A 25,833-nucleotide genomic window follows, 5' to 3' on the forward strand; every position below is an offset into this window, starting at 1 on the left:
TACTCATCTTAAAGTGTTTACTTTTAATTCTCCACCATTAACCAGATTTCTGGAAGGTAAGGACCATATCATCATTATATCTACATCAATTGTAACTGCTTAGCACATAGCAAGTGCTCACCAGATATCTGATAAATGAATAATAACTCATCCTGGAAAGGAGCAATAAAACAGTTACCTAATGCCAGAACATTTACCCTCATTTATGCGACATCTCTAAGAACTATTCCAGCTTTCTACCTGGTCTTTCAGAGTCTTTGCGGATCTCTCATTACATGCCCATGTGCTAAGTACTACTGTGAACGATCTCATTTAAACTCCCTAATTCTATTAATAGGTACTGTTTCAGCTACTGTATAGGTGAGGAAACTGGGGCACAAAGGGGGTGAAGTAACCTGAGAGCCCACAGACAGTAAGTGTCTAATAGAGAATGACTTCAAACCCAGGCAGCTTGCTCTCAGCCCCAACTCTTTACCACTATGATAAAATGCATCCTTCTCAAAACAATTTTCTGGGTGAAATCTGAGGAAAATACTTCATTTTCTTCTATTTTGTTTCCTCTTACAGACCAAAAGCCTGAAGTGACCACCTGTGCTTGTATTTTGGTTAAACCTCCTTCAAAGCCTGCTGATGGGGCAGGTTAATTTCAATTATATTATATTAACTGAAGATTTAGGACGGCATATATTAAAATATAGATCCAATATCTAGGGCCTCTGGACAACGACATGAAAGAGAATGTTTCTGCACATAGTAAGCATTTATGGTACGGTATACAATACTGTCTCCCTACAGCTTGGCAGTTCATTAATTTATTCATTCAGTGCTATCTGATAAGGAACAATACTGGTCCCTGACTCTACCAGCTTCAAATGTTAAGAACAGCTCTTAGACAAAACTACATTTGAATACTTCTGGGATTTTTTGGTCAATCTTTTTCAGTGAAAACTATCTGAATGCAAGCTACCAGTACTCCCCCAAATGATATCCATTTCGATAAAAATGAAACCTTTCAGATTCCTAAAAGGAACCCAAGTTTAACTTCCAAAAGAACTTCTTCTAAGATAAATATTGATTTTACACCATTAAGGAAGCAACCAGCCAAAACCAAACTAAGGGACATCATCAGAACAAATGATCTGGTTTTTGCAACAAATGAATGGCAATGCGAGAAGGAGAGGAGATGGTGATGGTGGGGGGATCTGTTACAGACAACTGGGAGACACACAACTGGAGCCTTTGGAATGATTCTATTTAGATCCTAAGTTGAATAAACCACCCATACAAAGACATTGTAGGGATAATCAAAGAGATAAATGTGGACTATCAGAATACTGAGCAAGGTTTGTTTTTTTTTAGGTTTGAAAATAGCATGTTTATGTCAAAACACCAATTACCACATTTGCATACTGAAATATGCACACATGAAATTTTTTAAAAAGTGAATTTAAAAGCATTTAAGATCTTTAAATGAGATAAAATGTATATAACAGTTTAATTATATTTATATGGTATAAGAAAAGAAATACTAAGTTTAATCAGCAATTGGATTTGTTTTTTTTTTTTTTTTTTAAAGATTTTATTTATCTATTCGACAGAGATAGAGACAGCCAGCGAGAGAGGGAACACAAGCAGGGGGAGTGGGAGAGGAAGAAGCAGGCTCATAGCGGAGGAGCCTGATGTGGGGCCCGATCCCAGAACGCCGGGATCACGCCCTGAGCCGAAGGCAGACGCTTAACCGCTGTGCCACCCAGGCGCCCCAGCAATTGGATTTGTTACCTAGAGTTGGTTCTCACACAGTCTGACGTACCTTGCATGAGTTTCGAAGTTTTTGCCTTTCCTTCTTAATGGCTTTTTTCTGGATATCTTTTTCCTTCTTCGCCAATAATGCCTGTTGTCGAATTTCCTCCTCTTCTTTTTCTTTAGCTAACCGAGCAGCTTCTAATTCAGCTTGTCTTTGCTTTAATAATGGAAAATAAAATCATTTTAGTAAGAAAATTCAGATTTCTAAATGTCTATAATCTTATTCAAAAAATTCAACCTTTAAATTAGGAAAAAAGGGCACATGTCAATTTATTGAAGACTGAAGGTTAAACTGAGAAAAGCAGCTGGTACAGTTCTACATTTAGTAGTAATGTAAAACAGGCACATTAGAAATAAGCATAGTATTAAAGGAATATATATGTTTTTACTTAATAAAAATTTGCTGCAGGGGCGCCTGGGTGGCTCAGTCGTTAAGCGTCTGCCTTCGGCTCGGGGCGTGATCCCGGCGTTCTGGGATCGAGTCCCACGTCAGGCTCCTCCGCTGGAGCCTGCTTCTTCCTCTCCCACTCCCCCTGTGTTCCCTCTCTTGCTGGCTGTCTCTCTCTGTCATATAAATAAATAAAAAGTCTTTAAAAAAAAATTTGCTGCAAGGAATATGCCTGTAAGTATCAATGGTACCAAAGTATCAAGATTCATTCATGTAGCACCTAAATCTCTACTACAAGATTACAGTTGTTTTGTTTCATTTTGTTTTTTTAAAGTAGGCTCCATACCCAGCCTACAGTCCAACACAGGACTTGAACTCATGACCCTGAGATCAAGAGCCGGACGCTTAACCAACTGAGCCACCAAGGCGCCCCTCAAAATGATAGCTTTTTAAATATATCTGAGGATTAAAGATTTTATGAACACTTAAAATCCAGCTTTCTCATCTTACTTTTTCTTTAGCTTCTTGCTCCTTCCGTTTTGCTTCTGCCTTTGCTTTCTTTTCTGCTTCTTTTTTGGCTTTTTCTTCTTCCTTAAATTTTTTTATTCTTGGATCACAGCTATACGCATTGTCTACCAGAAAAAAAAAAAAGTTAACTTTTTCAACATCCAGTATTTAATTAAAGAACCTTTTAAAAAGTATCAGTTATGCTTACCAACTAATGTTCTTATTCTATTCATTTCTTCTTTTTTTCTCTGTGCCCTTGTTGCTCTGTTCTGCTTTTCAATCCATCTCCTCTCATCACGACTATAAAATAGAAAATATTGCAAACTATTGATTATAGATGGTATCACTGGAAAATGTAATATTTTATAAGTTTATATGTAAATAATGTCTGAGAAAGTTAAAATGCCATGTCACTATAACATTAGTTAAAGGGTGATTCTACTTAATTTTGGTTGATTTTTTGGGGGGCATATTCATGTCAAAAGCATTTCCCTATGCACATGTGGAAAACTAAAACCAGTTAAGCAAACAGAAGAAAAATAATTTGCTGAATTGAGCTTTTGTGACAATTATATTTCTTGGCAATTTCTTAAGCATATCATAACCAACTATTGATTTGGCCTCATCTAGTTTAACTTGTGAGATGGGATTTCAAAATACTACTAAAAAACTCAAAAAAGCATACACAAAGAAAATTACTTAAGAAAATACATGCAGTATATTTATACAACATCACAACAGGGAACCAAATAACTGTCTTCCTTTATTAGTGACTTACATACATACCATTCTGCTTTTTCTTTTTCTTCTTCATCTAAGTAAGAAAATTCTCTCCAAGAATCAAAATTATACCTAATATAAATAAAAACAAAATTAAGCCAAAATAAATGAAAAAAATCTTCCTTTTAAAATTAAGTTACATGCACGTAATTCTAAGAAACATTAATGGCAAGTGGATGAGTCTGTCTTAGTAGATCCCCACCCCCCACTGGTGGAACGAACACGATGCTTCCTCTTTCTTAAATGACACTGTACTTGGTATGAGAATCTAGAAGTACATTCATCACCCCTAACTTAAAATCACAGCTCCCTGCCATCTCCATTAGCTTTCTCTCTTGCCTGGGACTTGTTAAAGTTCTCCCTACCTTCACCTGTCCTAGTCTGTCAAGTCTTAAGGAAACCCTCAAAGTGGCTACTGCATCTCTGATTTGTATCACCTGAAGGGAAAAAGCAACTACAACTGGTCCAGCTAAATTTGGATATTTTTGTTTCACATTTATCTTATGCTTTCATTCACCAGATACTTAAGGAGAAAAGATAGCACAATTATGAATTGCCCATGAATATAGTGTTTATTAAACACTAGTGTATTAGTTACAGAGACAAAGCAGCACTGCCTTCCTCATGTATTCAAGTATTTTTATTAGCAAGAAAATGCAAAGGTATTTATTTTTATTGAAATTAAATGGCTCCTTAATTTCCACTTTTTTTTTTACCAATATAGTATTCTTGACATCTAGAGATCTGATTATTAGAAAACAGATTAGAAAATCATGAAAACCCAAACATCACATAGGAGATAATATAGCACCATACGAAAACCTTTATGATTATTTCTGAATAGAGTGCTTTTGTTCAGAAAAGGTTCTGTGATTCTATCCTTCAGTTAATTTATGAACAAGCAAATATTGAATAATTATCCTTTTAAAAAAGGGAAGCATCATAGAAACAGTGTATTCACTTACCAGAAAGAATAAAATGCATCTACATCTTCAAATGATGAATTCATATCACCAAGTTTAGGGACATTTTTTTTATTTGACCATCTGAAACATTAAAAGAGAAAAATTCAGTTTAAAATTCTGTGTAACGGTCAACAGACAAGCTAATTTATTAAAAAACCATTTTTACCAAGCCCCTATAATCTCCCTTCCCTACAACTAAGAGATGGTGCTGGAAGATCCGCAGTGGGGTATTGAACAATGCAGGTGCAGCGCGAGAGGAGAAGGGTTGACCGGGTTGGGAAGAAAACAATGACACAGTGTTCTCATCGTCAGGTGGTCTTCAGCTCCATGAATTAGCAGCTGCCACACTGGATAGGAAAATCAGGCGCTAGCCGCCTCGCCCAGGCACACTCACTCCTGCCTCTAAACAGCCAGTTACAGAAGCAACCTGTAGGCCCAGATTTTTAAAAAATGTTACTTCAGAGAGATGACTCCCACCCCTTCGTCACCATGACCACCCCCCCATGAGTCAGACTTCTCAGTTCAACACCTCACCCATCATCTCTGAAAGGATCCTGAGGCTGTTACTGACCCATGTTTTCCACTCTAGGAAGCCATTCCACAACAGAATATATTACACTATTTTGTTTTTACCACCTTCAACACTATGACAAAACAAAAATGAGAATGGGTGGAGAAAATACTAAGCTGCACTAAGCCAATGAAGTGGGCCTCAAACCTGACTGCACATTAGGATCACCTGGGTATTTAAATGCCGACAGACATTCCAAGCTCATTAAATCGAAATCACAGCTAAAGCACAATCTCTCCGGGTGGCACACAGCCATCAGGAGTTCTTCGAGCTCTCCAGGCGATGCCGATGTGCAGCCACGCTGTGCTCTAAGGAAACCTTCCAGTGCAGATGGAACCAAAAAATGTAGAATATTGATACATACTATTTAAAAACTGACTTTAGATCATCCTTTGTCAGAGCACCTTCTGATGATGAAATGCTCCAAGAAACAGCTCAGTTCAGAAAGAACAAAAGCTTTATCAAATGATAAGGGGCCAGAGTACATGCACATTAGTAAAGGGGAAGCAAAAGAATGGGAAATTACCGTCACCTAAATAATAATATCACACTACATAAAGTCAGCCATTGTTCTTTCCCCACAAGGGAAATCTAAAAGAAAAACATCCCATGAGGTGTAAAGGAATCTCGCCATGGAAAGGCAGAACTTCTGTTCAGAGAGCTAAATAAATTAAGAGCAGTACGTTCACCAGAGGAGCTCAACTCTGTAGAGAAGGAGGAAGAGAGCAAAAACTCTTTATCAGAGGAACGACGCAGACGTCTGGAAGCGCATGCAGCAAGCCGATATAGCATTACAATCACAAGGGGATCCCTTAACTCACCTAGAATTCCTTTCAAACACTGGGGAAAACACTTCGAAGAAATTGTCCTTTGCTTCACTTTTAGAAGGAACTGAGTTATCAAAAGTAGGATCTACACTGTTGAATGCCCGTCTTTTCACTGGATCAGATAACATTTCATACGCTGAGGAAAAAATGGTAAGGTCAAATTACCATGACTCTACATTTTTTTCCTGTGAGGAAAAAAAAAAATCCCCTTCTTTAAAAAAAAGTTATTATTTTTCATATTTAAAAATTTTGTGTGCTTGTGGGCAGGAAGAGACTGAATCTGGGTAATGACACCTCCAGCACTACTGGGATATAATCTCACTTCACAATTTCCTTCACAATCTCTTCTGGAAGGCGCATAACAAAACAATGGTTAGTCAACCCTTAAGAATGCATGACTCCGAGGAAAAAGACATAGAAAATTAACCGTTAGATTCCAAGGTTGTAAAAAAAATCAAAGAATCTTTAGCATCTTGAGCACTGTGTAAGAATGGGCCAAAGAGAGTAAGTTTGAAAGGTATGTACACAATTTTAAAATTTTACCACCAAAATGTAAAATTAGGGGCACCTGGGTGGCTCAGTTGGTTAAGCACCCGACTCTTGATCTCAGCTCAGGTCTTGACCTCGGGGTCGTGCATTCAAGCCCCGAGTTGAGAGTAAAATCACATTTAAGGACACATTTAGAAATGGCAACAACCTATATTAATTTGCTTAATGAAGACATGGCTATGCAAACAGCAATCAACTGTCTTAGGGTCCATAGCAGGATATAATCAATTTTTGGATTTAAATTATCAAAACATCTGAGGGACAATTTAGTCCTACAAAGTATATGAAATGGAGAAATTAGTATTCTTGTTAGACATAACACTTACGATGAATTAACTCTAGGATGAGCTTCTCCTAAGAATCACCTGATGATTTCATTAAAATGCAGACTGTGTCAGCAGACCTGGGGTGGGGGCCAAGCTGCTGCGTTCCCGAAAAGCTGCCAGGTACTGCGGACGCTGCTGGTTGGGAGAACCTCACTTTGTTGTAGTGAGGCTCTGGGGCAGTTTATCAGAAACAACCAGATATAACTGAAAATGTTTTCAAATGTCATGGTATAGTTAACTACAGAATATACACTAGAAATCCATTCCCAGCACTTAATAAATAATCATCACTATTAGAAATTCCTGACTCCAAAGTATTTTCTTACCTTTAGTTATGCAAGTGAAGTAGTCATTATCTCCTTCTTTTATTGGTTCACCAGCTGCTTTCCGTTTGTCTGGGTGATGTTTTAAAACCATTGCTTTATCTACAAAACAAGCCAGATTTAGACAATTTGTCACTTTATGCATCAAAACTAAAAATAAAGATGAGGAGCTTGGGAAAATGGCGGTGTAGGAGGACCCTGAGCTCATCTCCGCCCACGAACCTACCAAGACTGCAACCACATACAGTGGAACTCACTCTGAGAAGGCCCTGAAGACCAACAGAACAGCTTCTCCAGAGCTAAAGAGGTAAAGAAAAAGCCACACTGACAGGCAAAGAGAGGAAGAGACGTAGTCTGGAACCAAATCCGCAGTGTGGCAACCCACTGGGGCTGAAGGAAGGATATCACAGGTGCAGAGGTCCTCCCTGAGGAGTGGGGGATCAAGCCCCTACTGGGCACCCTTGCCCTGGAGTTTCACACAGGGAAGAGGAGCTCCCATAACATCTAGCTTTGAAAATCAGTGGGGCTCCACTCCAGGAGTTGGAAGGCTATACTGAGACTCTGCTTTTAAAGGGCCAGTGCACTGTATCACTCATTCTGAGACCCAGCACAGAGGGAGCAATTTGAAAAGCACGTGGGTTATACGTGACAGGGATTTATTGACTAATTATAGGGCATGTGCCAGAAGAGCAGGAATCTGCAGGAACTTTCTCCAGAAAGAGAAGTGTGGGCAGGTGCCATTTTCCCTGTCCTCCTTCAGCCTTACTGCCCGATGCTGGTGGAAGCCAGTTGTGACACTCTCCATCTACCTTGCTAACACTACTTGCCCCACCCCATGGTCCCCTGTAGAACCCCCCACCCAAAGGTGTCCATCCCAAGTGGCTCCCATCCCACCACACCTGGTAGGGAGCCTCAGTCAGAACCAGTGCCTCTCCAAACCAAATGTGGACAAAGGAGGGAGGGCAGCCGCATCCACCAGCACACCTGCAACACTTGTAGCTTGACCTCTAAACCAGCTGTGCTGGGGGCAAGCCGTGCCTACCACTGCACCCACAGTAGGCTTGGACCAGTCTACATCAGAAGGGTGCCTGCAGCCCCCACACAAAATATTTCGGGAGGGCCTGGGCCTGGTGACCAGGGTGGGGGAAATGCACTACCGGGCGCCACAGGACACGTTTTACATAAGGCCACTACTTTCAAGGACAAGAGAGGGAGATGACTTACCTAATACAGACACACAGAGAGTCACACAAACTGAGGAGACAGGAATATGATCCAAATGAAAGTTCAAAACAAAACCCAAGAAAAAAGAACTACTAAACAAAATGGAAATAAGTATTCAACCTGATTAAAGGCTCAAAGTAATGGTTATAACAATATTCGCTGGATTGAAGAGTGGATGATTCAGTGAGTACTTCAACAAAGAGAGAGAAAATATGAAAAACAAACTAGAGGGAATTAATGCCAGATTAGAGGATGCAGAAGAATGGATCAGTGATCAGGAGGACAGGGTAATGGGAAGCAACCAAGCCGAAGAGCAAAAAGAAAAAAAGAATTTAAAAAATGAGGCTATGTGGGACACCTGGGTGGCTCAGTTGGTTAAGCATCTGTCTTTGGCTCAGGTCTTGATCCCAGGGTCCTGGAATCGAGTCCTAATCGGGCTCTGCTCAGCAGGGAGCCTGCGTCTCCCTCTGCCTGCCACTCCCCCTGCTTGTGCTTTCTCTCTCTCATTCTGATAAATCAATCAATCTTTTAAAAATTTTTAAAAAATGATATGTTAAGGGACCTCTGCAACAGCATCAAGTATAAGAACATCTGCATTACAGGGGTCACAGAAGGACAGAGATAGGGGCAGAAAGCTTATTTGAAGAAATAACGGCTGAAAATTTCTCCAACCTGTAAGGAAACGATATCCAGCTCTAGAACACAAAGGGGGTCCCACAAAGGGAGAATGAAACAAAGAAGGTCTACCCCAATGCATAATAATTTAAATAGCAAAAATTAAAGATAAACAGGGAATCTTAAAAGCATCGAGAGTAAAGGAAACAGTTACAAGGGGAACTCGATAAGGATGATTTTTCAGCAGAAACTTTGCAGGTCAGAAGAATGTAGCATGATATATTCAAAGTGCTGGGAAAAAACCTACAACCAAGAATACTGTACTGAGCAAGGTTATCATTCAGAATGAAAGGAGAGATAAAGAGTCTGCAAGACAAACAAAACATGAAGGAGTCTATCACCACTAAACCAGCCTTGCAAGAAATGTTAAAGGGAATTCTTTAAGTGAAAAGAATAGGCCATAACTTGAAGAAAATGGTGAAAACAAAACTTCATTGATAAAAGCAAACATACAGTGAAGACAGATCACCTATAAAGCCAGTATGAAGGTAAAAGGACAAAAGTAGTGAAATCAATTGTTACGCAGAAAAATCAGTCAACAGATAACACAAAGTAAAAAGATGTAAGATATGACAACATAATACATAAAACATGTGGGGGAGTAAAAAAGGAGTGCTTTTAAAATGTGTTTGAACTTAAGCAACCATCAACTTAACAAAGACTACGATTATATACACAGGATGTCATAATAGGAACCTCATGGTAACCACAAACCAAAACCCTGTTAATAGATACAAAAAAACCAAAAAACGAAAAAGGAATCCACGCCTAACTCTAAAGAAAGTCATCACATCATGAGGGAAGACAGTATGAGTGGAATAAAGAAACAGAACTACACCTTCCCCCCCACAACAAACAAAACCTCACCCCAAAACCAAATCCAACCCAGGAAGCAATTGGCAAAATGGCAATAAGTACATACTATTAATAACCCCTTAAAATGTAAATAGTCTAAATGCTTCAAAAAAGACACAGGGTGACTGAATGGATAAAATAACAAGAACCACTGGTGCGCCTGGGTGGCTCAGTCTGTTAAGCATCTGCCTTCACCTCAGGTCCTGCGATCAAGCCCCACATCAGGCTCTCTGCTCAGTGGGGGGAGTCTGCTTCCCCCGTACCCTCTCCCTCTGTGTGTTCTCTCTCTCTCTCTCCCTCTCAAATGTTTTTTTTTTTTTTTAAAGATTTATTTATTTGACAGAGAGAGAGACAGCCAGTGAGAGAGGGAACACAAGCAGGGGGAGTGGGAGATGAGGAAGCAGGCTCCCAGCGGAGGAGCCTGATGCGAGGCTCGATCCCAGAACGCCGGGATCACGCCCTGAGCCGAAGGCAGACGCTTAATGACTGAGCCACCCAGGCGCCCCACAAATAAATAGTCTTTAAAAACAACATCAAGACCCATCTATATGCTGCCTACAAGAGACTCACTTCAGCCGTAAAGACGCACACAGACTGAAAGTGAAGGGATTGAAAAAAATATTCCACGCAAATAGAAGTGGAAAAAAAAAAAGTTGGGGTAGCAACACTATGTCAGACAAAATTGACGTTAAAACAAAAACTGTTACTACAGACAAAACAAGGTTTTACTTAATGATAAAGAGATCGATCCAATGATAGGATATAACAATTGTAAATATCTATATACCCAACAGAGGAGCACCTAAATATATATTAAAAAAATTATTGGTTATAAAAAGAAATCGACAGTAATACACAATAATCATAGGGGCCTTTAATCCCCACTTACAGCAATAGACAAATTATCCAAACAGAAAATTAGTAAGGAAACACTGGCTTTGACAACACACTAGACCAGATATACTTAACAAACACCACCCAACCCTGGCACAATACGCTTCTTCTCAAGTGCACATGGAACATTCTCCAGCACAAATCACGTGTTAGGCCATTTAACAAGTCTCAATCAATTTAAGAACACAGAAATTATACCAAGCATCTATTATAACCACAATGGCATGAAACTAGAAATCAATTACAGAAAAAAAACACAGGAAAAAAACAAACATGTGGAGGCTAAACAACATGCTACTAAAAAATCAACGGGTCAAAGAGGAAATCACAGAGGAAATAAAAAAAATACTTTGACACAAATAAAAATGTAAACATAACAGCCTAAAAAGGCAACCTACTGAATAGGAGAAGATATTTGCAAATAATGTATCTGATAAGGGGTTAGTATCCAAAACATAAAGAACTCCTAGAACTGAACACCAAAAAACCCTCAAATAATCCTATTAAAAAATAGGCAGAGAACCTGAATGAACATTTTTCTAAGAGGACATATGGATGGCCAGAAGACACAGGAAATAATGCTCAGTATCACTAATCATCAGAGAAATGCAATTCAAAACCACAACGACCTCACACCAGTCAGAATGGCTATTATCAAAAAGACAAGAACTAAGCTTTGGTGAGAATGCAGAGAAAAGGGAACCCTCACACACTGTTGGAAGGATTGTAAATTATTTTTTAAGACTTCATTTATTTATTTGATAGAAAGAGAGCCCGAGCAGCGGGGAGAGGGAGAAGCAGGTTCCCCGCTGAGCAGAGTCCGATGTGGGGCTTATCCCAGGACCCTGGGATCATGACCTGAGCCAAAGGCAGACAATTAACCAACTGAGCCACCCAGGCGCCCCGGTAGGATTGTAAATTCACAGAGCCACTATGGAAAACAGTACACAAGAAGTAAAATGACTTTGAAAGATGGGTGAATTTGGTCCAGGTGAATGGAAGACAGGAAGTAATTCCAAGCAAATGAGTAAGAGTTAACAAGGCACAGTGGCAAAATAATTGAGCTAAGACCCTTGCAGCAAACACTTCAGGCAAGGAAAATTGTTTTTAAAGAATCTTACTGATGACTCTTACAGCATCCTTCTCTGTATTAATAACTGAGCACTTTTACATTTGCCAAAAAGATTCTAAACAGAAGTCATGAGTTTAAAGGAAGTGATCACTTATTTTAAAACATTCTTTTGTTTTACATCATGTATTACTTAAAACCTTTATCTCATGGGGGCGCCTGGGTGGCTCAGGCAGTTAAGTCCCATGTCGGGCTCCCTGCTGAGCAGGGAGCCTGTCACTCCCCTTGCTTGTGCTCACTGTCAAATAAATAAATAAGATCTTAAAAAAAAAACCAAACCCTTTATCTCATGTAACACTAAGTAATAAATAGCTTGTGATGCTTGTGGGGGATATATAGAAAAGAAACTTGCCAAAACAAAAAAAAAAAAAAAAAAAAAAAGAATTTTTTTTTTAAACTAAGTATAATCTGGGGCGCTCGGGTGGCTCAGCCAGTTAAGCGTCTTGACTCTTGATTTCAGCTCAGGTCATGATCCTGGAGTCTCTGAATCGGGCCCCATGTCGGGCTCCCTGCTCAGTGGGGAGTGTGCTTCTCTTTCTCCCCCTGCTCATGCTCTTTCGCTCACTCACTCTCTCAAATAAAAAATTTTTTATAAATCTTAAAAAAAATAATTTTAAAACTAGAAGGGATGTTAGAGATTATCTAGTCACATTTTAAATTTTACAATGGAAAAACTGAGACCCCTAAATTCCCTGTTCAATTCCTGCTCAGCAAAACTCAATTTTCTTAATACCTCAGCTTTAATTTAAAAAGTGATTACCTACTGTATTTGTTTCTAAAATGCTTTTTCTATGAATACAGTTGTCATTTTCCTTGTGATATGTATGATATATATACATTATACATATCTACATATATATATATTCACGACATATATATATACATACATTATTTATATATATGTAAAACTTCTACTTTTTGAGATGTGAGATTTTCACTGCCAACTAACCTAATGGGAACCCTAAATGATGGGGAAAAAATCCTCAAAATAGAAGTTTTACATATATATAAAATAACGTATATGTACATATGTCATATATATGTACAGTTACAAAATTTATATATGTACAATATACGTACCAGTCATTTTCATTTATATTTACTGATCATTTCCTTTATAATTTTTTTCAGTACTTATAAACGCATAAGGTACTTTATCATACTCAACAATATATTTTGTAGTTTCATTAGTATTTTCTGTGGTTAGAACTGAAAAATTTAAAAAAGTCTTTAAGTTTTTTTAGAATTTTAACATATTCAAGTAAATATCTAACCCTCTCATTTTTCGAAGTGCTAATAACATCTAACAATCCTTCCCTTCTCCAGTGATGATGCCTCTTTTATCATAGTAAATTTAATCAGGGTTTGTTTATGATTACCTATTCTAGCCCTGGATCATCTTTAAAATGATTATACACTCCTAACAAATTTGATAGTGACTTCCAAAAACTATTATTTTTGATATTTCTCCTGCATCTAGCCACTTGACTCAACCTTTTTTTCGTTTTCTAGGTAGAGCCTGTATTACCTACAAATAATATATATATTTTTCTTTCCATTAGTTCTCTTATTTAATATCTTAATTCACTAAACCACACTCCTAAAACAGCATAAAGAATAATAGGCAGGTTAGCTTCTCCCATGGATTTTAATGGTCATATCACTAACCACATGGTTAAATTTGTTGGCTGCGGGTGTGAAATACTTACCAAAGTAGGAAATTAACTGTATTTCTTTGCAAAGTTCTATTTATCAAAAAAGAATGGCTATTAAACTGTTTTATACATTTTCACTATTTAGGAAATCACATATTATCTAAACTATAGATTTAGCTATATTAATATATTTCCTAAGTTAGATTCCCGAGAGAAATCCTACCTGTCTGTGGGTATTATTCTTTTAATGTGCTGTTAAATTCAAGTTGCTATGAATAGTTTTTAAAGTTAATTTATCTAAGTAATCTCTATACCCACTGTGGAGCTCCGACTCACAACCCCCAAGATCAAGAATTGCATGCTCTTCCAACTGAGCCAGCCAGGTGCCCCTAAAAACATTTTTTTTTCAGGAGGTGATTCTTTCCTAACTTTTAAAATTTCTTCCTATTTAAGGATGCCTGGGTGGCTCAGTCGGTTAAGCATCTGACTCTTGGTTTTGGCTCAGGTCATGATCTCAGGGTTGAGAGACTGAGCTCTGTGTTGGGCTCCATGCTCGCCACACAGTCTGCTGGAGGTTCTCTCCCTCCCTCTCCCTCTGCCTCACCACCCGCGTGCATTCTCTAAAATAAATAAAAAACATTTGCCTTTAAAATTTCTTCCTCAATTTCAAAAAATTATTTGAGAGAGAGAGAGAGGGAGAGTGAGCTCATGCACGCTCACAAGCAGGGGGAGGGGCAAAGGCAGAGGGAGAAGCAGACTCCCCGCTGAGCAAGGAGCCCAATGCCAATGCCAGGCTCTATCTTGACCTGAGCTGAAGGCAGAAGCCTAACTGACTGAGCCACCCAGGTGCCTCTCAAAAAAGTTCATTTAACAAAATTTTTGAATATATTACATTTAATAGTGGTCTCCATTAAAAATATCATACTATAATGATTTCTTTCTGTATTTCACTATTTGTTTTTTCTTCTTATAAATTCACTTCGGGATGCTGCTGTTTTATCTTTTCTATTTTTCCATGTCCCTTAGTGCTATTCTTTTAAACATCTGAATTAGATGCCCATTTTATTCCCCCCCCTTCTTTTTTAAGATTTTATTTATTTGACAGAGAGAGAGAGATAGCCAGTGAGACAGAGAACACAAGCAGGGGGAGTGGGAGAGGAAGAAGCAGGCTCCCAGCAGAGGAGCCCAAAGCGGGGCTCAATCCCAGGACTCCGGGATCACGCCCCGAGCCAAAGGCAAATGCTTAACGACTGAGCCACCCAGGCGCCCCTATTTTTACCTCTTTTTAAAAAGTAACAGTTTAAGGCAATGAACTTACTTATGGTGCAGCTCTAACTGCCATCCCTCAAGTTTTGATAGGCAATGATTTTACTTTTACAAAAAGAATCTCTTAATACAAGTTTTGTAACTTTCTAGGCCCCAAAGAGTATATCTGATTTCCCAAATGATTGTTTTTTTGTTTAAGCACATCTTTTACTGAATTAAAATAAAAGTGACATTGAATTTTGACAATTGTATACACCCTAAAACTACCACCAAAGAAAGTACAGACCATTTCCATCATCGAGTTCCCTTTGCGCTTTCCAGTCAACTCCCATGCCGTACCCCATGACTTCTTTCACCACAGACAACTTTTGCTCTTGAACTTCATGTAAATGGAATTCTAGTCTGTCTTTGTATCTCTTCTGCTCAACCCAATGTCTTAGCTATCTCTTCTTTTTTTAACCACCGAGTACTAATCTACTGTATGAATATACTGCAGTTTGCTCACCCATGATCCTGCTGGTGAATACTGGGTGGTTTCTAGTTTTTGGATATTGTGAATAAGGCTGCTATAAGCGTTTGTGTACAAATCTTTTTACAGGCATAACAAACTTAGTAATTTCTACATATACTGCAGGGCTTCAAAAACTGACAAATACATTTTTGGTTTTTTGAACTCACATTTTTTTAGTAGTCTAGTATATCATCAGTTTCTTTACTAACATTGCAGAAAAGGCATTTCTGTCTTCTGGCTGGTTTAAGCAGAAAAGGAATTTATTAAACGTTATTAGGCAGCTCACAGAATCTCTGAGAGAGTCAGACGATAGGGCTTGAAAGCTATGTACCTAGGAACTATAATCAAATCATAGGAGATAGTTCAGAGGTGTGATGATCCCAGCACTGCGGGGCACTAGAGAAACTGAGCACAGGCTACTTCCATGGCCAGGGCCTCGGGGTAAAGCCATAAGCTCTGCAGGGCGCCTCCACACCTGCTGGCAAAATGGATTCTGTGCAGCACAGCCTAACCCACGCTGCTCTCCTGTGAATGCGCTGGGCGGTGAAACCTAAGTCACATGCCCGCAAACATTCTCAATCCCAAGATGTATTTTCTTATAAACCGGTAAGTTTCCTTCTTCATTTGCAATTATGGTTTGTGACATTTTTCTGAGGTCTTTAGAAATCTGCCATCCCTTTATTCTTTCTCTCCGAATCTTGGGAACATTCCTCAAGGTTGTCCTCTGCTTTACTGTTTTTCTAATTGTACGTAAACCTCTGGAATTCTAAATTCTGCTCTGTTTTCAGTTTCCACACAATTCTACTTATTTCTCCCTAGTCTCTTTCCGCAATGCCTACACCACGTCCCCAAAGCAGTGTCTTCATATGTTACTGACAACATGAGGAGATACTTAAATTTTCTTTTGAACCTTAGAAGTCTGAGAGGTGATGCTTCATTTTTTGTTGGATAGTCTCCTCTTACGCTGCACTGGTTTTTTCTTCGTGGAGTTTTCTGCCTAATCTTTACTCATCCATGTACATTAGAGAGTCCTGAAACTGTCTTACATCGTCTTTTGTGGAGGGGGCAAAAGATATTTCTCAATATTAAAAATAAAGGAGGCCAAAGAAACACTGTCTGAAAAATAAACGGGTAATTTGCCAGTAGCAACTGTTTACTGAAATGTCAAAGATATCCCCCTCTCCTTCCACTGAAGACAGTTTCTGGGATGTTGTGAGGGTACATTAGCAAAAAAGGCTTTTACTGTACATTCCTACTGCTATTATTATAAAATGTCTCTAAACAGGATTTTTAATTTTTAAGAAGCATAAGGAACGGCTTCAGTTTAAAATGCCACAAATATTTTGAACTAAAATTATTAAATTTAGAAAATTCAAATCACTGAAGACTTCGCTTCCGTGCAAAGAATATCAAACCTACACACATCATTTGCCAGTGTGGCTATTTTACTTCAAAACAAAATTATGTAAGCAACTGAAATCCCACTTTTAGTATTCAAGTACTTTCTCTTAACCCATCATTCAACTTTTCTAGTGACTTATTCTTTTCAGATAATGCAGAAAACAGAAAAAAAGACCACTTATTCTATTCATCCTTCACTTTTTAATTTTCATTATAGCAATTCAAAATACATTAAACAAAAAGAAAACTCTTTTATAAGTGTAATAGTATGTAAGAACTTGAAGGATCTCATATGCAGTAAGATTTTTATTTTTATTAGGCTTCTCTGTGTTAATAATTACGGGATCTGTGAACACTAACTTCGCATTTTTACTTTTGAACTAAATTTCAGAAAGCAGTAAAGCAAGCAACTGCTTTTTTTTATAATGACAGAGGTAAGAGAACATCAGTTGCCTTTTGAATAAATACTGAGAATATCAACACAGTGGCAGAGAGTGAATTATAATTCTACTTAATGTTAATAATCTGGTGCACTGGGGTTGCAAAACTTCTGGCTATAGAGTATTAAAAATTAACTTCTATTATGCCAATAAAATGATGGACTTAGAAACAAATGAATGTTTCTTCTACAGCTCATTGTACATTTTTTATCTTTGGAGAAAAAAACAATTCTTTCAACTATTTTCATAATCCTAAATCACTTCCAATTCTTTCACAAATTTATATGTATCAAGACTCACTTGGTATTTGTATGCTGCTCTTTCATATAGCAAGACTTTGCAAATATTTTTCCATGGCAAATCAATTTCCCTGGCAGTTCTGTACATTGCAATGGCTATTCATATGCATTAACATATGCTTAGTCTAAAACCATGCCAGCTTTTTAAGAAACTGAATAGATCTAAAATAATCTCATAAATTCCTTCACCTTATTAAAAATATTTCCTGTGATTTTCCTAAATATAAGCATTAGTGGAGAACATTTTGAGTTTATCTACTATAGTTAGTGTCAACTAGTATTTCTCAACATGAGATGGGTCTCATTCTGCCATCTTCCTCCAAGGACAATACTTTCTCCTCCTGACTGGCCTTGACTCCCTAACTCCTCTTCCATATGGTCACAATCTTACCTCCTCTGACCTCAATATCCATTCTCTAGAGTGGAGGGCAGAACATTCTCCTAAGATAAAACACAGAAAACTAATCACCTTCACCTCTTTCATCAAACTTTACTAACCAAGTGAACCGAATGGTGTGTAGAGTACTAAGGGGATTGTGTTTTCCAAGGCATGTGAAGACTAGGTTCCCAACAATTCCCCCGAAATTTTTAATCTTATTAATGAAGAAAGCAGTAAAACGTCAGATAATTCTTTCTTGGGCAGAAGACACAGGGTGGTATCAATAAAAATGTAACCCAAACCACAAAATAACATCAAAAAACCTAAGTAACAAGGCAGATTCCGCTAAATACAGCTGGCCATACTTCTAGTGGGAAATGAAACATTTTTAAAAAGCTTGCCATTGGAAGAATGTTCTTTATCTTGGTTACAAACACACCGACCCTCCCACCCTCTGATTTCTTATCCCCAGTGAAAAAGTCCATGCATGAGAATGATTGCTTTTTTCTGGTTCTGAAGGTAAAGGAGACTGTGGTTATGCATTGTTACGACCATATATCAAATGCTGTTGAATCTAGATTTATGGCTATAGACTATGATTGTGCATATCTTTTCAAAAAGATAGCATTTCCTATACCAGATATTGGATTATCTCAAAAGAACTAAGTACTTACGAGCTGCTTTGATCTGTCTCTGTGTAGCTTTGTATCTTACATGGCCAAGTCCAAGTACTGCATAATGATCCTGGTTCTGATAAAGACACAAAAGCGAGTCAAGTGTGAAACAGAGCAATATATCTTATCCCTTGTGCTGGTACCCTAAAATAGTGCTTCCCATAATAGGAGTCCAGTGAGACATTGCATATAAAATGGATTCTGTAGTAAGTCTGGGGAAATGTGGATTGTGATATAGCCTTCATGATTTGTATGCACATAAACCTAATAAAGGCTCTGAGAAGTCCTGCAATTAAAAAAAAAAACACAAACCTGCAAAACACAGCATTTTCCAAACTTACTTGACCACGGAGCCCATTTTTCTCTTAACACCTACTAATATCTTATAGCCATCCTTAAATCAGGGTATAGCCAGGAAGATTTCAGAACAGAGGGAAGCATTATCACAGCCCCACAGGGTTGGGGCAGGGCAATGATAGAACTAGGAGTCATATTAAGCAAAGAAGGTAGGTTGCATGGAAATTTTGAGAAACTGAGGGCCGAGGCTTCTCTGGAGAGGAAATACCTGCTTTTGTTTCTGCTTTGGTTAACATCCTTGTGAATTTACAAGCTGAAGTAGCAACTGAAGTCTCCCTGCAGAACTCAAAGGCTGTATCTGGTATTGGAGAAGTGAGTGGTGAGGAAAGGGAGTTGAGGGCATGTAACATGGGAGGAAAAAGTCAAGCAGGGCTGACTCATTTCCCTTTATTTATTTTTTATTTTTTTTAAAGATTTTATTTATTTATTCGACAGAGATAGAGACAGCCAGCGAGAGAGGGAACACAGGCAGGGGGAGTGGGAGAGGAAGAAGCAGGCTCACACCGGAGGAGCCTGATGTGGGGCTCGATCCCACAACGCCGGGATCACGCCCTGAGCCAAAGGCAGACGCTCAACCGCTGTGCCACCCAGGCGCCCCTGACTCATTTCCCTTTCAATTCAGGACTGCGGAGTCCGTAGGGATGGGCTCCTTCACTGCGCCTGGCAATCATACTTTGTTCCAGCTGATTTACCTTATTACTCTCTAAGGTTACTCTTTCTCTAGTCTCTCCTCCATCTCACAGATCCTTCTCTACCCTCTTATCAACAGCCCTGCCTCCTGCTAAACTAAAAAATGTAAATTATCCTACTCAATTTCCTACTCAATCCTTCTACCACCCTACTGGCATCCATATATCTTTTCCCTTTCCCTCCATTCACAACTGAAAAAGCCTGTCCTACCAAGAGAAACTACACCATCCTCCTTCTTGGTTCTGAGCCCTGTCTTCTCTAAGTCTCCTCAAAATACTAGCATCTTTCAGTTATCTCCTAAATTTCAACTGGATTATCTTCATCCATATAAAAACATACTGTTAGCTCTCACCTTTTTTTTTTTTTTTTTAAGATTTTATTGATTTATCTGAGAGAAAGACAGTGCGTGCACAAAAGCTGAGGGGAGAGGCAGAAGAAGGAGTAGGCTCCCCAGTGATCAGGGAGCCTGACTTGGGGCTCGATCCCAGGACCCTGGGATCACAACCTGACCTGAAGGCAGATGCTTAACTGACTGAACCATCCAGGTGCCCCTGTTAGCTCTTATCCTAAAAATACTTCCAAGATCCCCTTTCCAGTTACCGCTCTATCTCCCATTTTTCTGCTGTTCATCAAGTTAAACTTGTTGAAAAAGTCGCCCACACGTTTACCTCCTTTAGCATTCATTTTCTTTTTTTTCTTCTTTTTTTTTTTTAGCATTCATTTTCAAACCACTCACTCCACTTTGGTTCTGCTCCATCCACTCCCACCCCAGGTGCAATGAGGCTGCTCTCTTCAGTAAGAATTTCCAGGTGCCAAGTCCAAGATCATTCATCTGCCCTCACTTGACTTCAGCTCCCAGTGGCAGCACAGCTAGCTGACTCCTTTCTTGAAATATCACCTTCCTTTGGTGTTCCGTGCATTCATTCTTTTCATCCCACCTGCCAGTACCTTTTTTCAGCCACTTCTACTGGCTTCTCTAGGACCTGCAAAGCTCAGTTCTGGGGTTTCTCTGGTTTCTCTAATTTGGTCCTGGGTGACATGAGCCAACGCCAGGGCTAGAATATAGTTAGTACCCTGTATATGCTTATGACTCCCCAGTTCACTTGAGCACAGACCTCTCCTCTGAGCCCGACATATGGAGCACCTCCACCTCTTGCTCGCTATTCCCAGCCTGTCACTCTCTACCTTAGTCACTCATTTCCAAATCCAAGAGTGGTGGTGCAGTTCCCTGCAGACAGCAAGCCCTTTCTCTTCACGTGCTGTTCTCCCCACCTTGCACACTCTCCACACTCTTCACCTTCTCATCCTTCAGTCTCAGCCTAAATGTTATCACCTTATTTAAAAGAGACAACCTTCTCTGCCCATCTCTGTTCCTTCTTGTTTCCCCTAAAGTACTTACAAATTGTTATTGCTCCCAACTCTCCAGTGGCTTGTCCAGTGACTACTGCTCCTTAACCTCCTCACCTCTCCCTGCTCCATGCTGCTCCACGCATTTGCCTTCTTCAGTTCCTGGCACACTTCGAACTTCTTTCTGCCCCCACACAAGCTCTCTGCCTGGAATGCCATTCTCCCTGATCTCTGCGTGTCATTCAGGTTTTATCTTAAATGTCAACTCCACAGGCCTTCCCTGCCCACCCAACCTAAAGCAGTCATCTGGACACTCTATCACAGGACCCTGTTCTACTTTTTTGCCCAGCACCTGGTGACCATGTCCTTGACTGTTTCCTTATTGTCTGTCTCCTCACTGGACTAGAAACTACGTGGGAGCAGTGATACTGTCTTGTTTGGCAGACTCCTCAGCCCCCAGAACAGCGTCTGACACAAAGCAGATGCCTGATCCCTGCTTGCTGAAAGAAACAATTAACTAAACCAAGGTATGAACCCTGCTACCTTGTTCTGATGTCACCTACTCTTTTCTATATCAAAGACCTCCATCTTTCTTCCTTTTTTCTCTTGTAGACCTCGATGGTCCCCAATTCTATCTTCTCCTGACCCAGCCTTTCTCTCGTTAGTATTTTCTCTACAGCCCAGCTTCGCCTCCTAATTACTCAACCCATCTGTAACCACTTGCCCTCCCAACCAAACACCAGAACTGCTTTCAATGTGGTCACCTACCCTTCGGGTGCCATACCCAGTGGCTTTTATTTTTTATTTTAAGATTTTATTTATTTATTCGACAGAGATAGAGACAGCCAGCGAGAGAGGGAACACAAGCTGGGGGAGTGGGAGAGGAAGAAGCAGGCTCATAGCGGAAGAGCCTGATGTGGGGCTCGATCCCATAACGCCGGGATCACGCCCTGAGCCGAAGGCAGATGCTTAACCGCTGTGCCACCCAGGCGCCCCCCCAGTGGCTTTTATTATTATTCATGTTATGTGACTGACCTCTCCAAAGCAGTGACACAGGTAACTGTTTGTCCTTCTTGGGACTTCTTCCTCTCCTAGTTTCCAGAAGAGTCTAGTGCCTGATGTTTAATAGTTGAACAAATGTCTCTTGTTTTTTTCTACCTCTTTCACTCTTCTTAGTATCTTTTGCTGCTTCTCCTCCTCTGCCCACCCCTTACTCAGGCTCAACATTCAGTTCTTTTCTTTTAAAATTGATCATGACAGTATGTGAATCAGCTAACATTTTGAGTGCTTATTTACTTTTCTAAGTGCTTTACACGTACACTTGATCTCATTTAACCCTCACAAGCTAGGAGACAGGAACTCATTATCTACTATCTGTTTAGTACTTATCGCACGTCAAGCACTAGGTTAAGTGCTTTATATGCATCACTGCATTAATCCTCACTCTACTCCTTTGAGCTGTTAGCAATCTCACCACATGAAACAGACGCATCAAGTAACTTTCCCAAGGTCGCAGCGCACTAAATGGGCAGAACCAGATTTGAATTCTGGCACTCTAATTCCACGGTATACATATTTAAGTATACTAGTGCCTACTTAAGCTTTATGTGATACCTATTTGTCAATATTCTTCTCCTCGGCTCATTATCACTCAACTCCCCCAGGTTCAACTACCACCTACAACTTGCCAATAACTTGCAAATGTTCTTGGCTTTATCGTCCTTTCAGAGCCACAGACCAATTTCTTTTTTTTTTTTTTTTTAAAGATTTTATTTATTTATTCGACAGAGATAGAGACAGCCAGTGAGAGAGGGAACACAAGCAGGGGGAGTGGGAGAGGAAGAAGCAGGCTCATAGCAGAGGAGCCGGACGTGGGGCTTGATCCCATAACGCCGGGATCACGCCCTGAGCCAAAGGCAGACGCTTAACCGCTGTGCCACCCAGCCGCCCCTAATTTCTAACCATTTACTAGAAGACTTCATCAGTACATTACTGGAACCTCAATTTTGACATTGCCAAACTTGAACACAAACACCACATTCCCCACAAACTTCCTTATTCCTGCAACCCAGTGTTGGTGACTGACATCACTCCAGCAGGTCATTCAAGCTGGAATGCTCAGAGGTCTTCTGAGTACATCTCCTTTTCTTGTACCACACAGTCAAGGTCACCAAGCTCTATCAAGTCTACCTCCAAAAAAAGCACATGTTCCCTCTTCCTCAAAACCCAGCCATAAATTTAGCTCAAGTATGCATCTGCAGGCTTGGATTATTGCACTAGCCCCGTGACAGCAAACTATTCACTTCCCTTCCAGTCCTGCCCTCCCTTTTCAAGCAATTTTCTGTACTGCCAGGAGAATTACTTTGCTAAAATTAGCTTAGAAACTTTTGATGACTTCCTACTGCCCTGAAAATAAAATCTTAGTTCCTTCCTTAGCATGACATAAAAAGGACAGTACAACAGAATTTGGTCTAGAGACTTGTTTCAGGATTAATTTCTCACCACCACCCTTTAAGTACCCTACCCACTCTACTTTTCATTAATCCCTGAAGAGGTGATATACATTCTTCACTCCTTTGTGTCTTTGCAGATCTATTCCTTCTGCCCAGAACACCTTTTCTCCCTTCTCTGCTTCAAAAACTGCCCCTTTTAAGTCCAGTTCAAACATGTTTTCTGTGAAAAATTCCTAGATTTTTCCATCAGAGACAGTATTGTATGACCAGTGCTATCCCACTCAGAGCTTAACAATAAACAGGTGCTCAATTATGGTTCTCGTTGAAGCATCTTGAAACATGGCTCACTGATGGAAAACTCACGGGCCAACTGCCTATGCCTTTCAAAGCATCTGACTGAACAAAAGATTCAGATATTAAATACCTTCCAGTCTTTGGGATCAAGTGTTTTCAACATGGGAAACTCTTCCAACTGCAATTCTTCATCTTCTGATTCTTCTGATAATTCTTTCTTATCCTCCAGTTCCTGAAAAGAGGCAGAAGCATTTCTGTTTCTCCTCTTAACAAAAGCTTCAAACCATCTTCCCACAGGTTCAACTTGACAGAGTGTTGAGGCTGTGATTGAAAGTGTTAAGAGAGGCTTCAATGTATTGCATGGAATAAATCTGTTTCAAGGCAATATGAGATCAAAACAGCACCAGAATGTAATTTTAAAACCATCAACTAAAGAAATAATTGCAGTACAGGGATACCTGGGAGATAGTGCAGATTTGGTTCCAAACCACCACAATAAAGCAAATACTGCAAAAAAGTGAATCAAATATATTTTTTGGTATCCCAGTACGTATAAAGGTTAGGTTTACAGTATGCTGTAGTCTATTAAGAGTCTAACAGTACCATGTCTTAAAAAACCATGTGTATACCTTAATTTTAAAATATTTTATTGCTAAAAAATGGTAACCATCATCTGAGCCGTCAGCGAGTCAATCACATCATAGATCACCATAAGAATAGTGACAAAGTTTGAAATACTGTATTACCAAAACGTGACAGAGACACAGAGAAAGCAAATACTGTTGGAAAAGTTGTCCTGAGAGACTTGCTCAACACAGGGTTGCCACAAACCTTCAGTTGTAAGAAATGCACTATCACCAAAACACAATAAAGTGAAGTGCCATAAAACAAGGTATGCCTGCATTCCAGTTAACATGAGGGTCAGCAATAATCATTTCCTAGTATTTACAGAGTATTCAATCAACCTCTTCCAGTTATCTGATAAAATATTCAGCAAAACTTTTCTGAGAATATGAGAGGAAGGTGGGGAACAGGGAGAAATGTTGCCAACTGCTTTCCTTTTAGACCAATAATTGCAATAAAATAAATGATCAACTGTCATAAAAAACTAACCTCATCAAAAATTTTTTTTCCTAAAAACAAGTCAAAGTATCTTAATTAAAACCTTGAATTCAGATAGCTTTTAAAAATTTTAAGAATTCACTAGCAATGATTTGTTCTGGAAGACAATTTTCCAAGCAGCTAATGAGGATTTACTGACCACAGCTATGCTTTAGTGAAACAAGCTCTAGATCTGAAATCAGAAGCTCTGGATTTAGTCTAGGTCTGACAATTAGTGACTATGTGAAATGAGAGATGTCTTCAACCGTAAAACGGGAACAATATCTATCTTCTATGGTTTCCCTGGAAGACTGAATGACAAACCACATTTTGAAACCACTCTGAAAACCACAAACTGTTGTATCAAAGTAAGGCTTTATCATCATTCCTGAGAAGCAGGAATAAATCACTGTATATCTGTATATTAACAATTCCAGAAAGGCAATGAGTAAGGAAAAAAAACTGAACACTTTAATTTTAATTTCATAGTCTATATGAATGCAAAAAGCTTTACTTTGCACAGCAACAAGTAACTCAAATAGAAGTCGTTCCATGTACCTAATGGCCACAATTTTCTAAAAATAATTGATTTTTCATGCTTTAGTTGGTTTGGGAAATTCAGCTCTCCTGTACCATATACAGGAGAGGATTCAAACACTATTCTCAAGAAGTACTAGCTGTGTTGTAGGGGCGCAGCTTTGAAGAACAACACCTTTCAAGCCTTTTCCTTTAGGTGTTAAGATTACACAGACTTCCGTGAGCAGAACGCAACATGTGCCCCGAGATATGCTCAAAATCACATCCGACAACTGTCTCTGTAAGTGGCACTGGTAATTAATGTGGATCGCTGAAACCGGAGACTAGGTTTACAATACCCATGACTGTCCTGGGCTATACATCGAAGAAACTACAGCAGCAGTTCAACTCTCAATGACTCTTTTTAAAAAGTCTGTCTACACAAATCTTATTAGCAGCAGTACCGGCAAGGATCTTTTCATACTGAGTATAAGGAGCAGTGTCTGAGTTCTGACATTAAAAATAAACAAAGCCGAAGCAAAAGCAGAGCGGGAGAATGGTGTTTAACAGAGCACCAGCAACAAGGCTTTGTACGACCCGAGGCACGTGGGAACTCGCTGCGGGAACTCTTGCC

General features: G+C 39.4%; 1 protein-coding gene across 2 annotated transcripts in view; it reads right to left on the reverse strand.

Annotated features, from left to right (window-relative positions):
- Nucleotides 1-25,833, reverse strand: part of DNAJC2 (DnaJ heat shock protein family (Hsp40) member C2) — a 33,744-nt gene that overhangs the window by 7,294 nt on the left and 617 nt on the right. The window contains exons 2-10 of one of the 2 annotated variants that reach the window (XM_040644341.1): nt 23,713-23,814; nt 18,442-18,517; nt 7,043-7,141; nt 5,836-5,977; nt 4,444-4,524; nt 3,485-3,550; nt 2,907-2,998; nt 2,702-2,823; nt 1,811-1,960 (exon numbers count right to left, since the gene is read on the reverse strand). In XM_040644341.1, the coding sequence (XP_040500275.1) occupies nt 1,811-1,960; nt 2,702-2,823; nt 2,907-2,998; nt 3,485-3,550; nt 4,444-4,524; nt 5,836-5,977; nt 7,043-7,141; nt 18,442-18,517; nt 23,713-23,745 (861 nt within the window). In that variant the 5' untranslated portion in view covers nt 23,746-23,814. Of the gene's footprint in view, nt 1-1,810; nt 1,961-2,701; nt 2,824-2,906; nt 2,999-3,484; nt 3,551-4,443; nt 4,525-5,835; nt 5,978-7,042; nt 7,142-18,441; nt 18,518-23,712; nt 23,904-25,833 lie in introns of both variants that reach the window. The other variant, XM_008686150.2, reaches the window with a different exon arrangement.

This window comes from Ursus maritimus, unplaced genomic scaffold, assembly GCF_017311325.1.
Source record: "Ursus maritimus isolate PB19 unplaced genomic scaffold, ASM1731132v1 scaffold_3, whole genome shotgun sequence".
Classification (NCBI taxonomy): domain Eukaryota; kingdom Metazoa; phylum Chordata; class Mammalia; order Carnivora; family Ursidae; genus Ursus; species Ursus maritimus.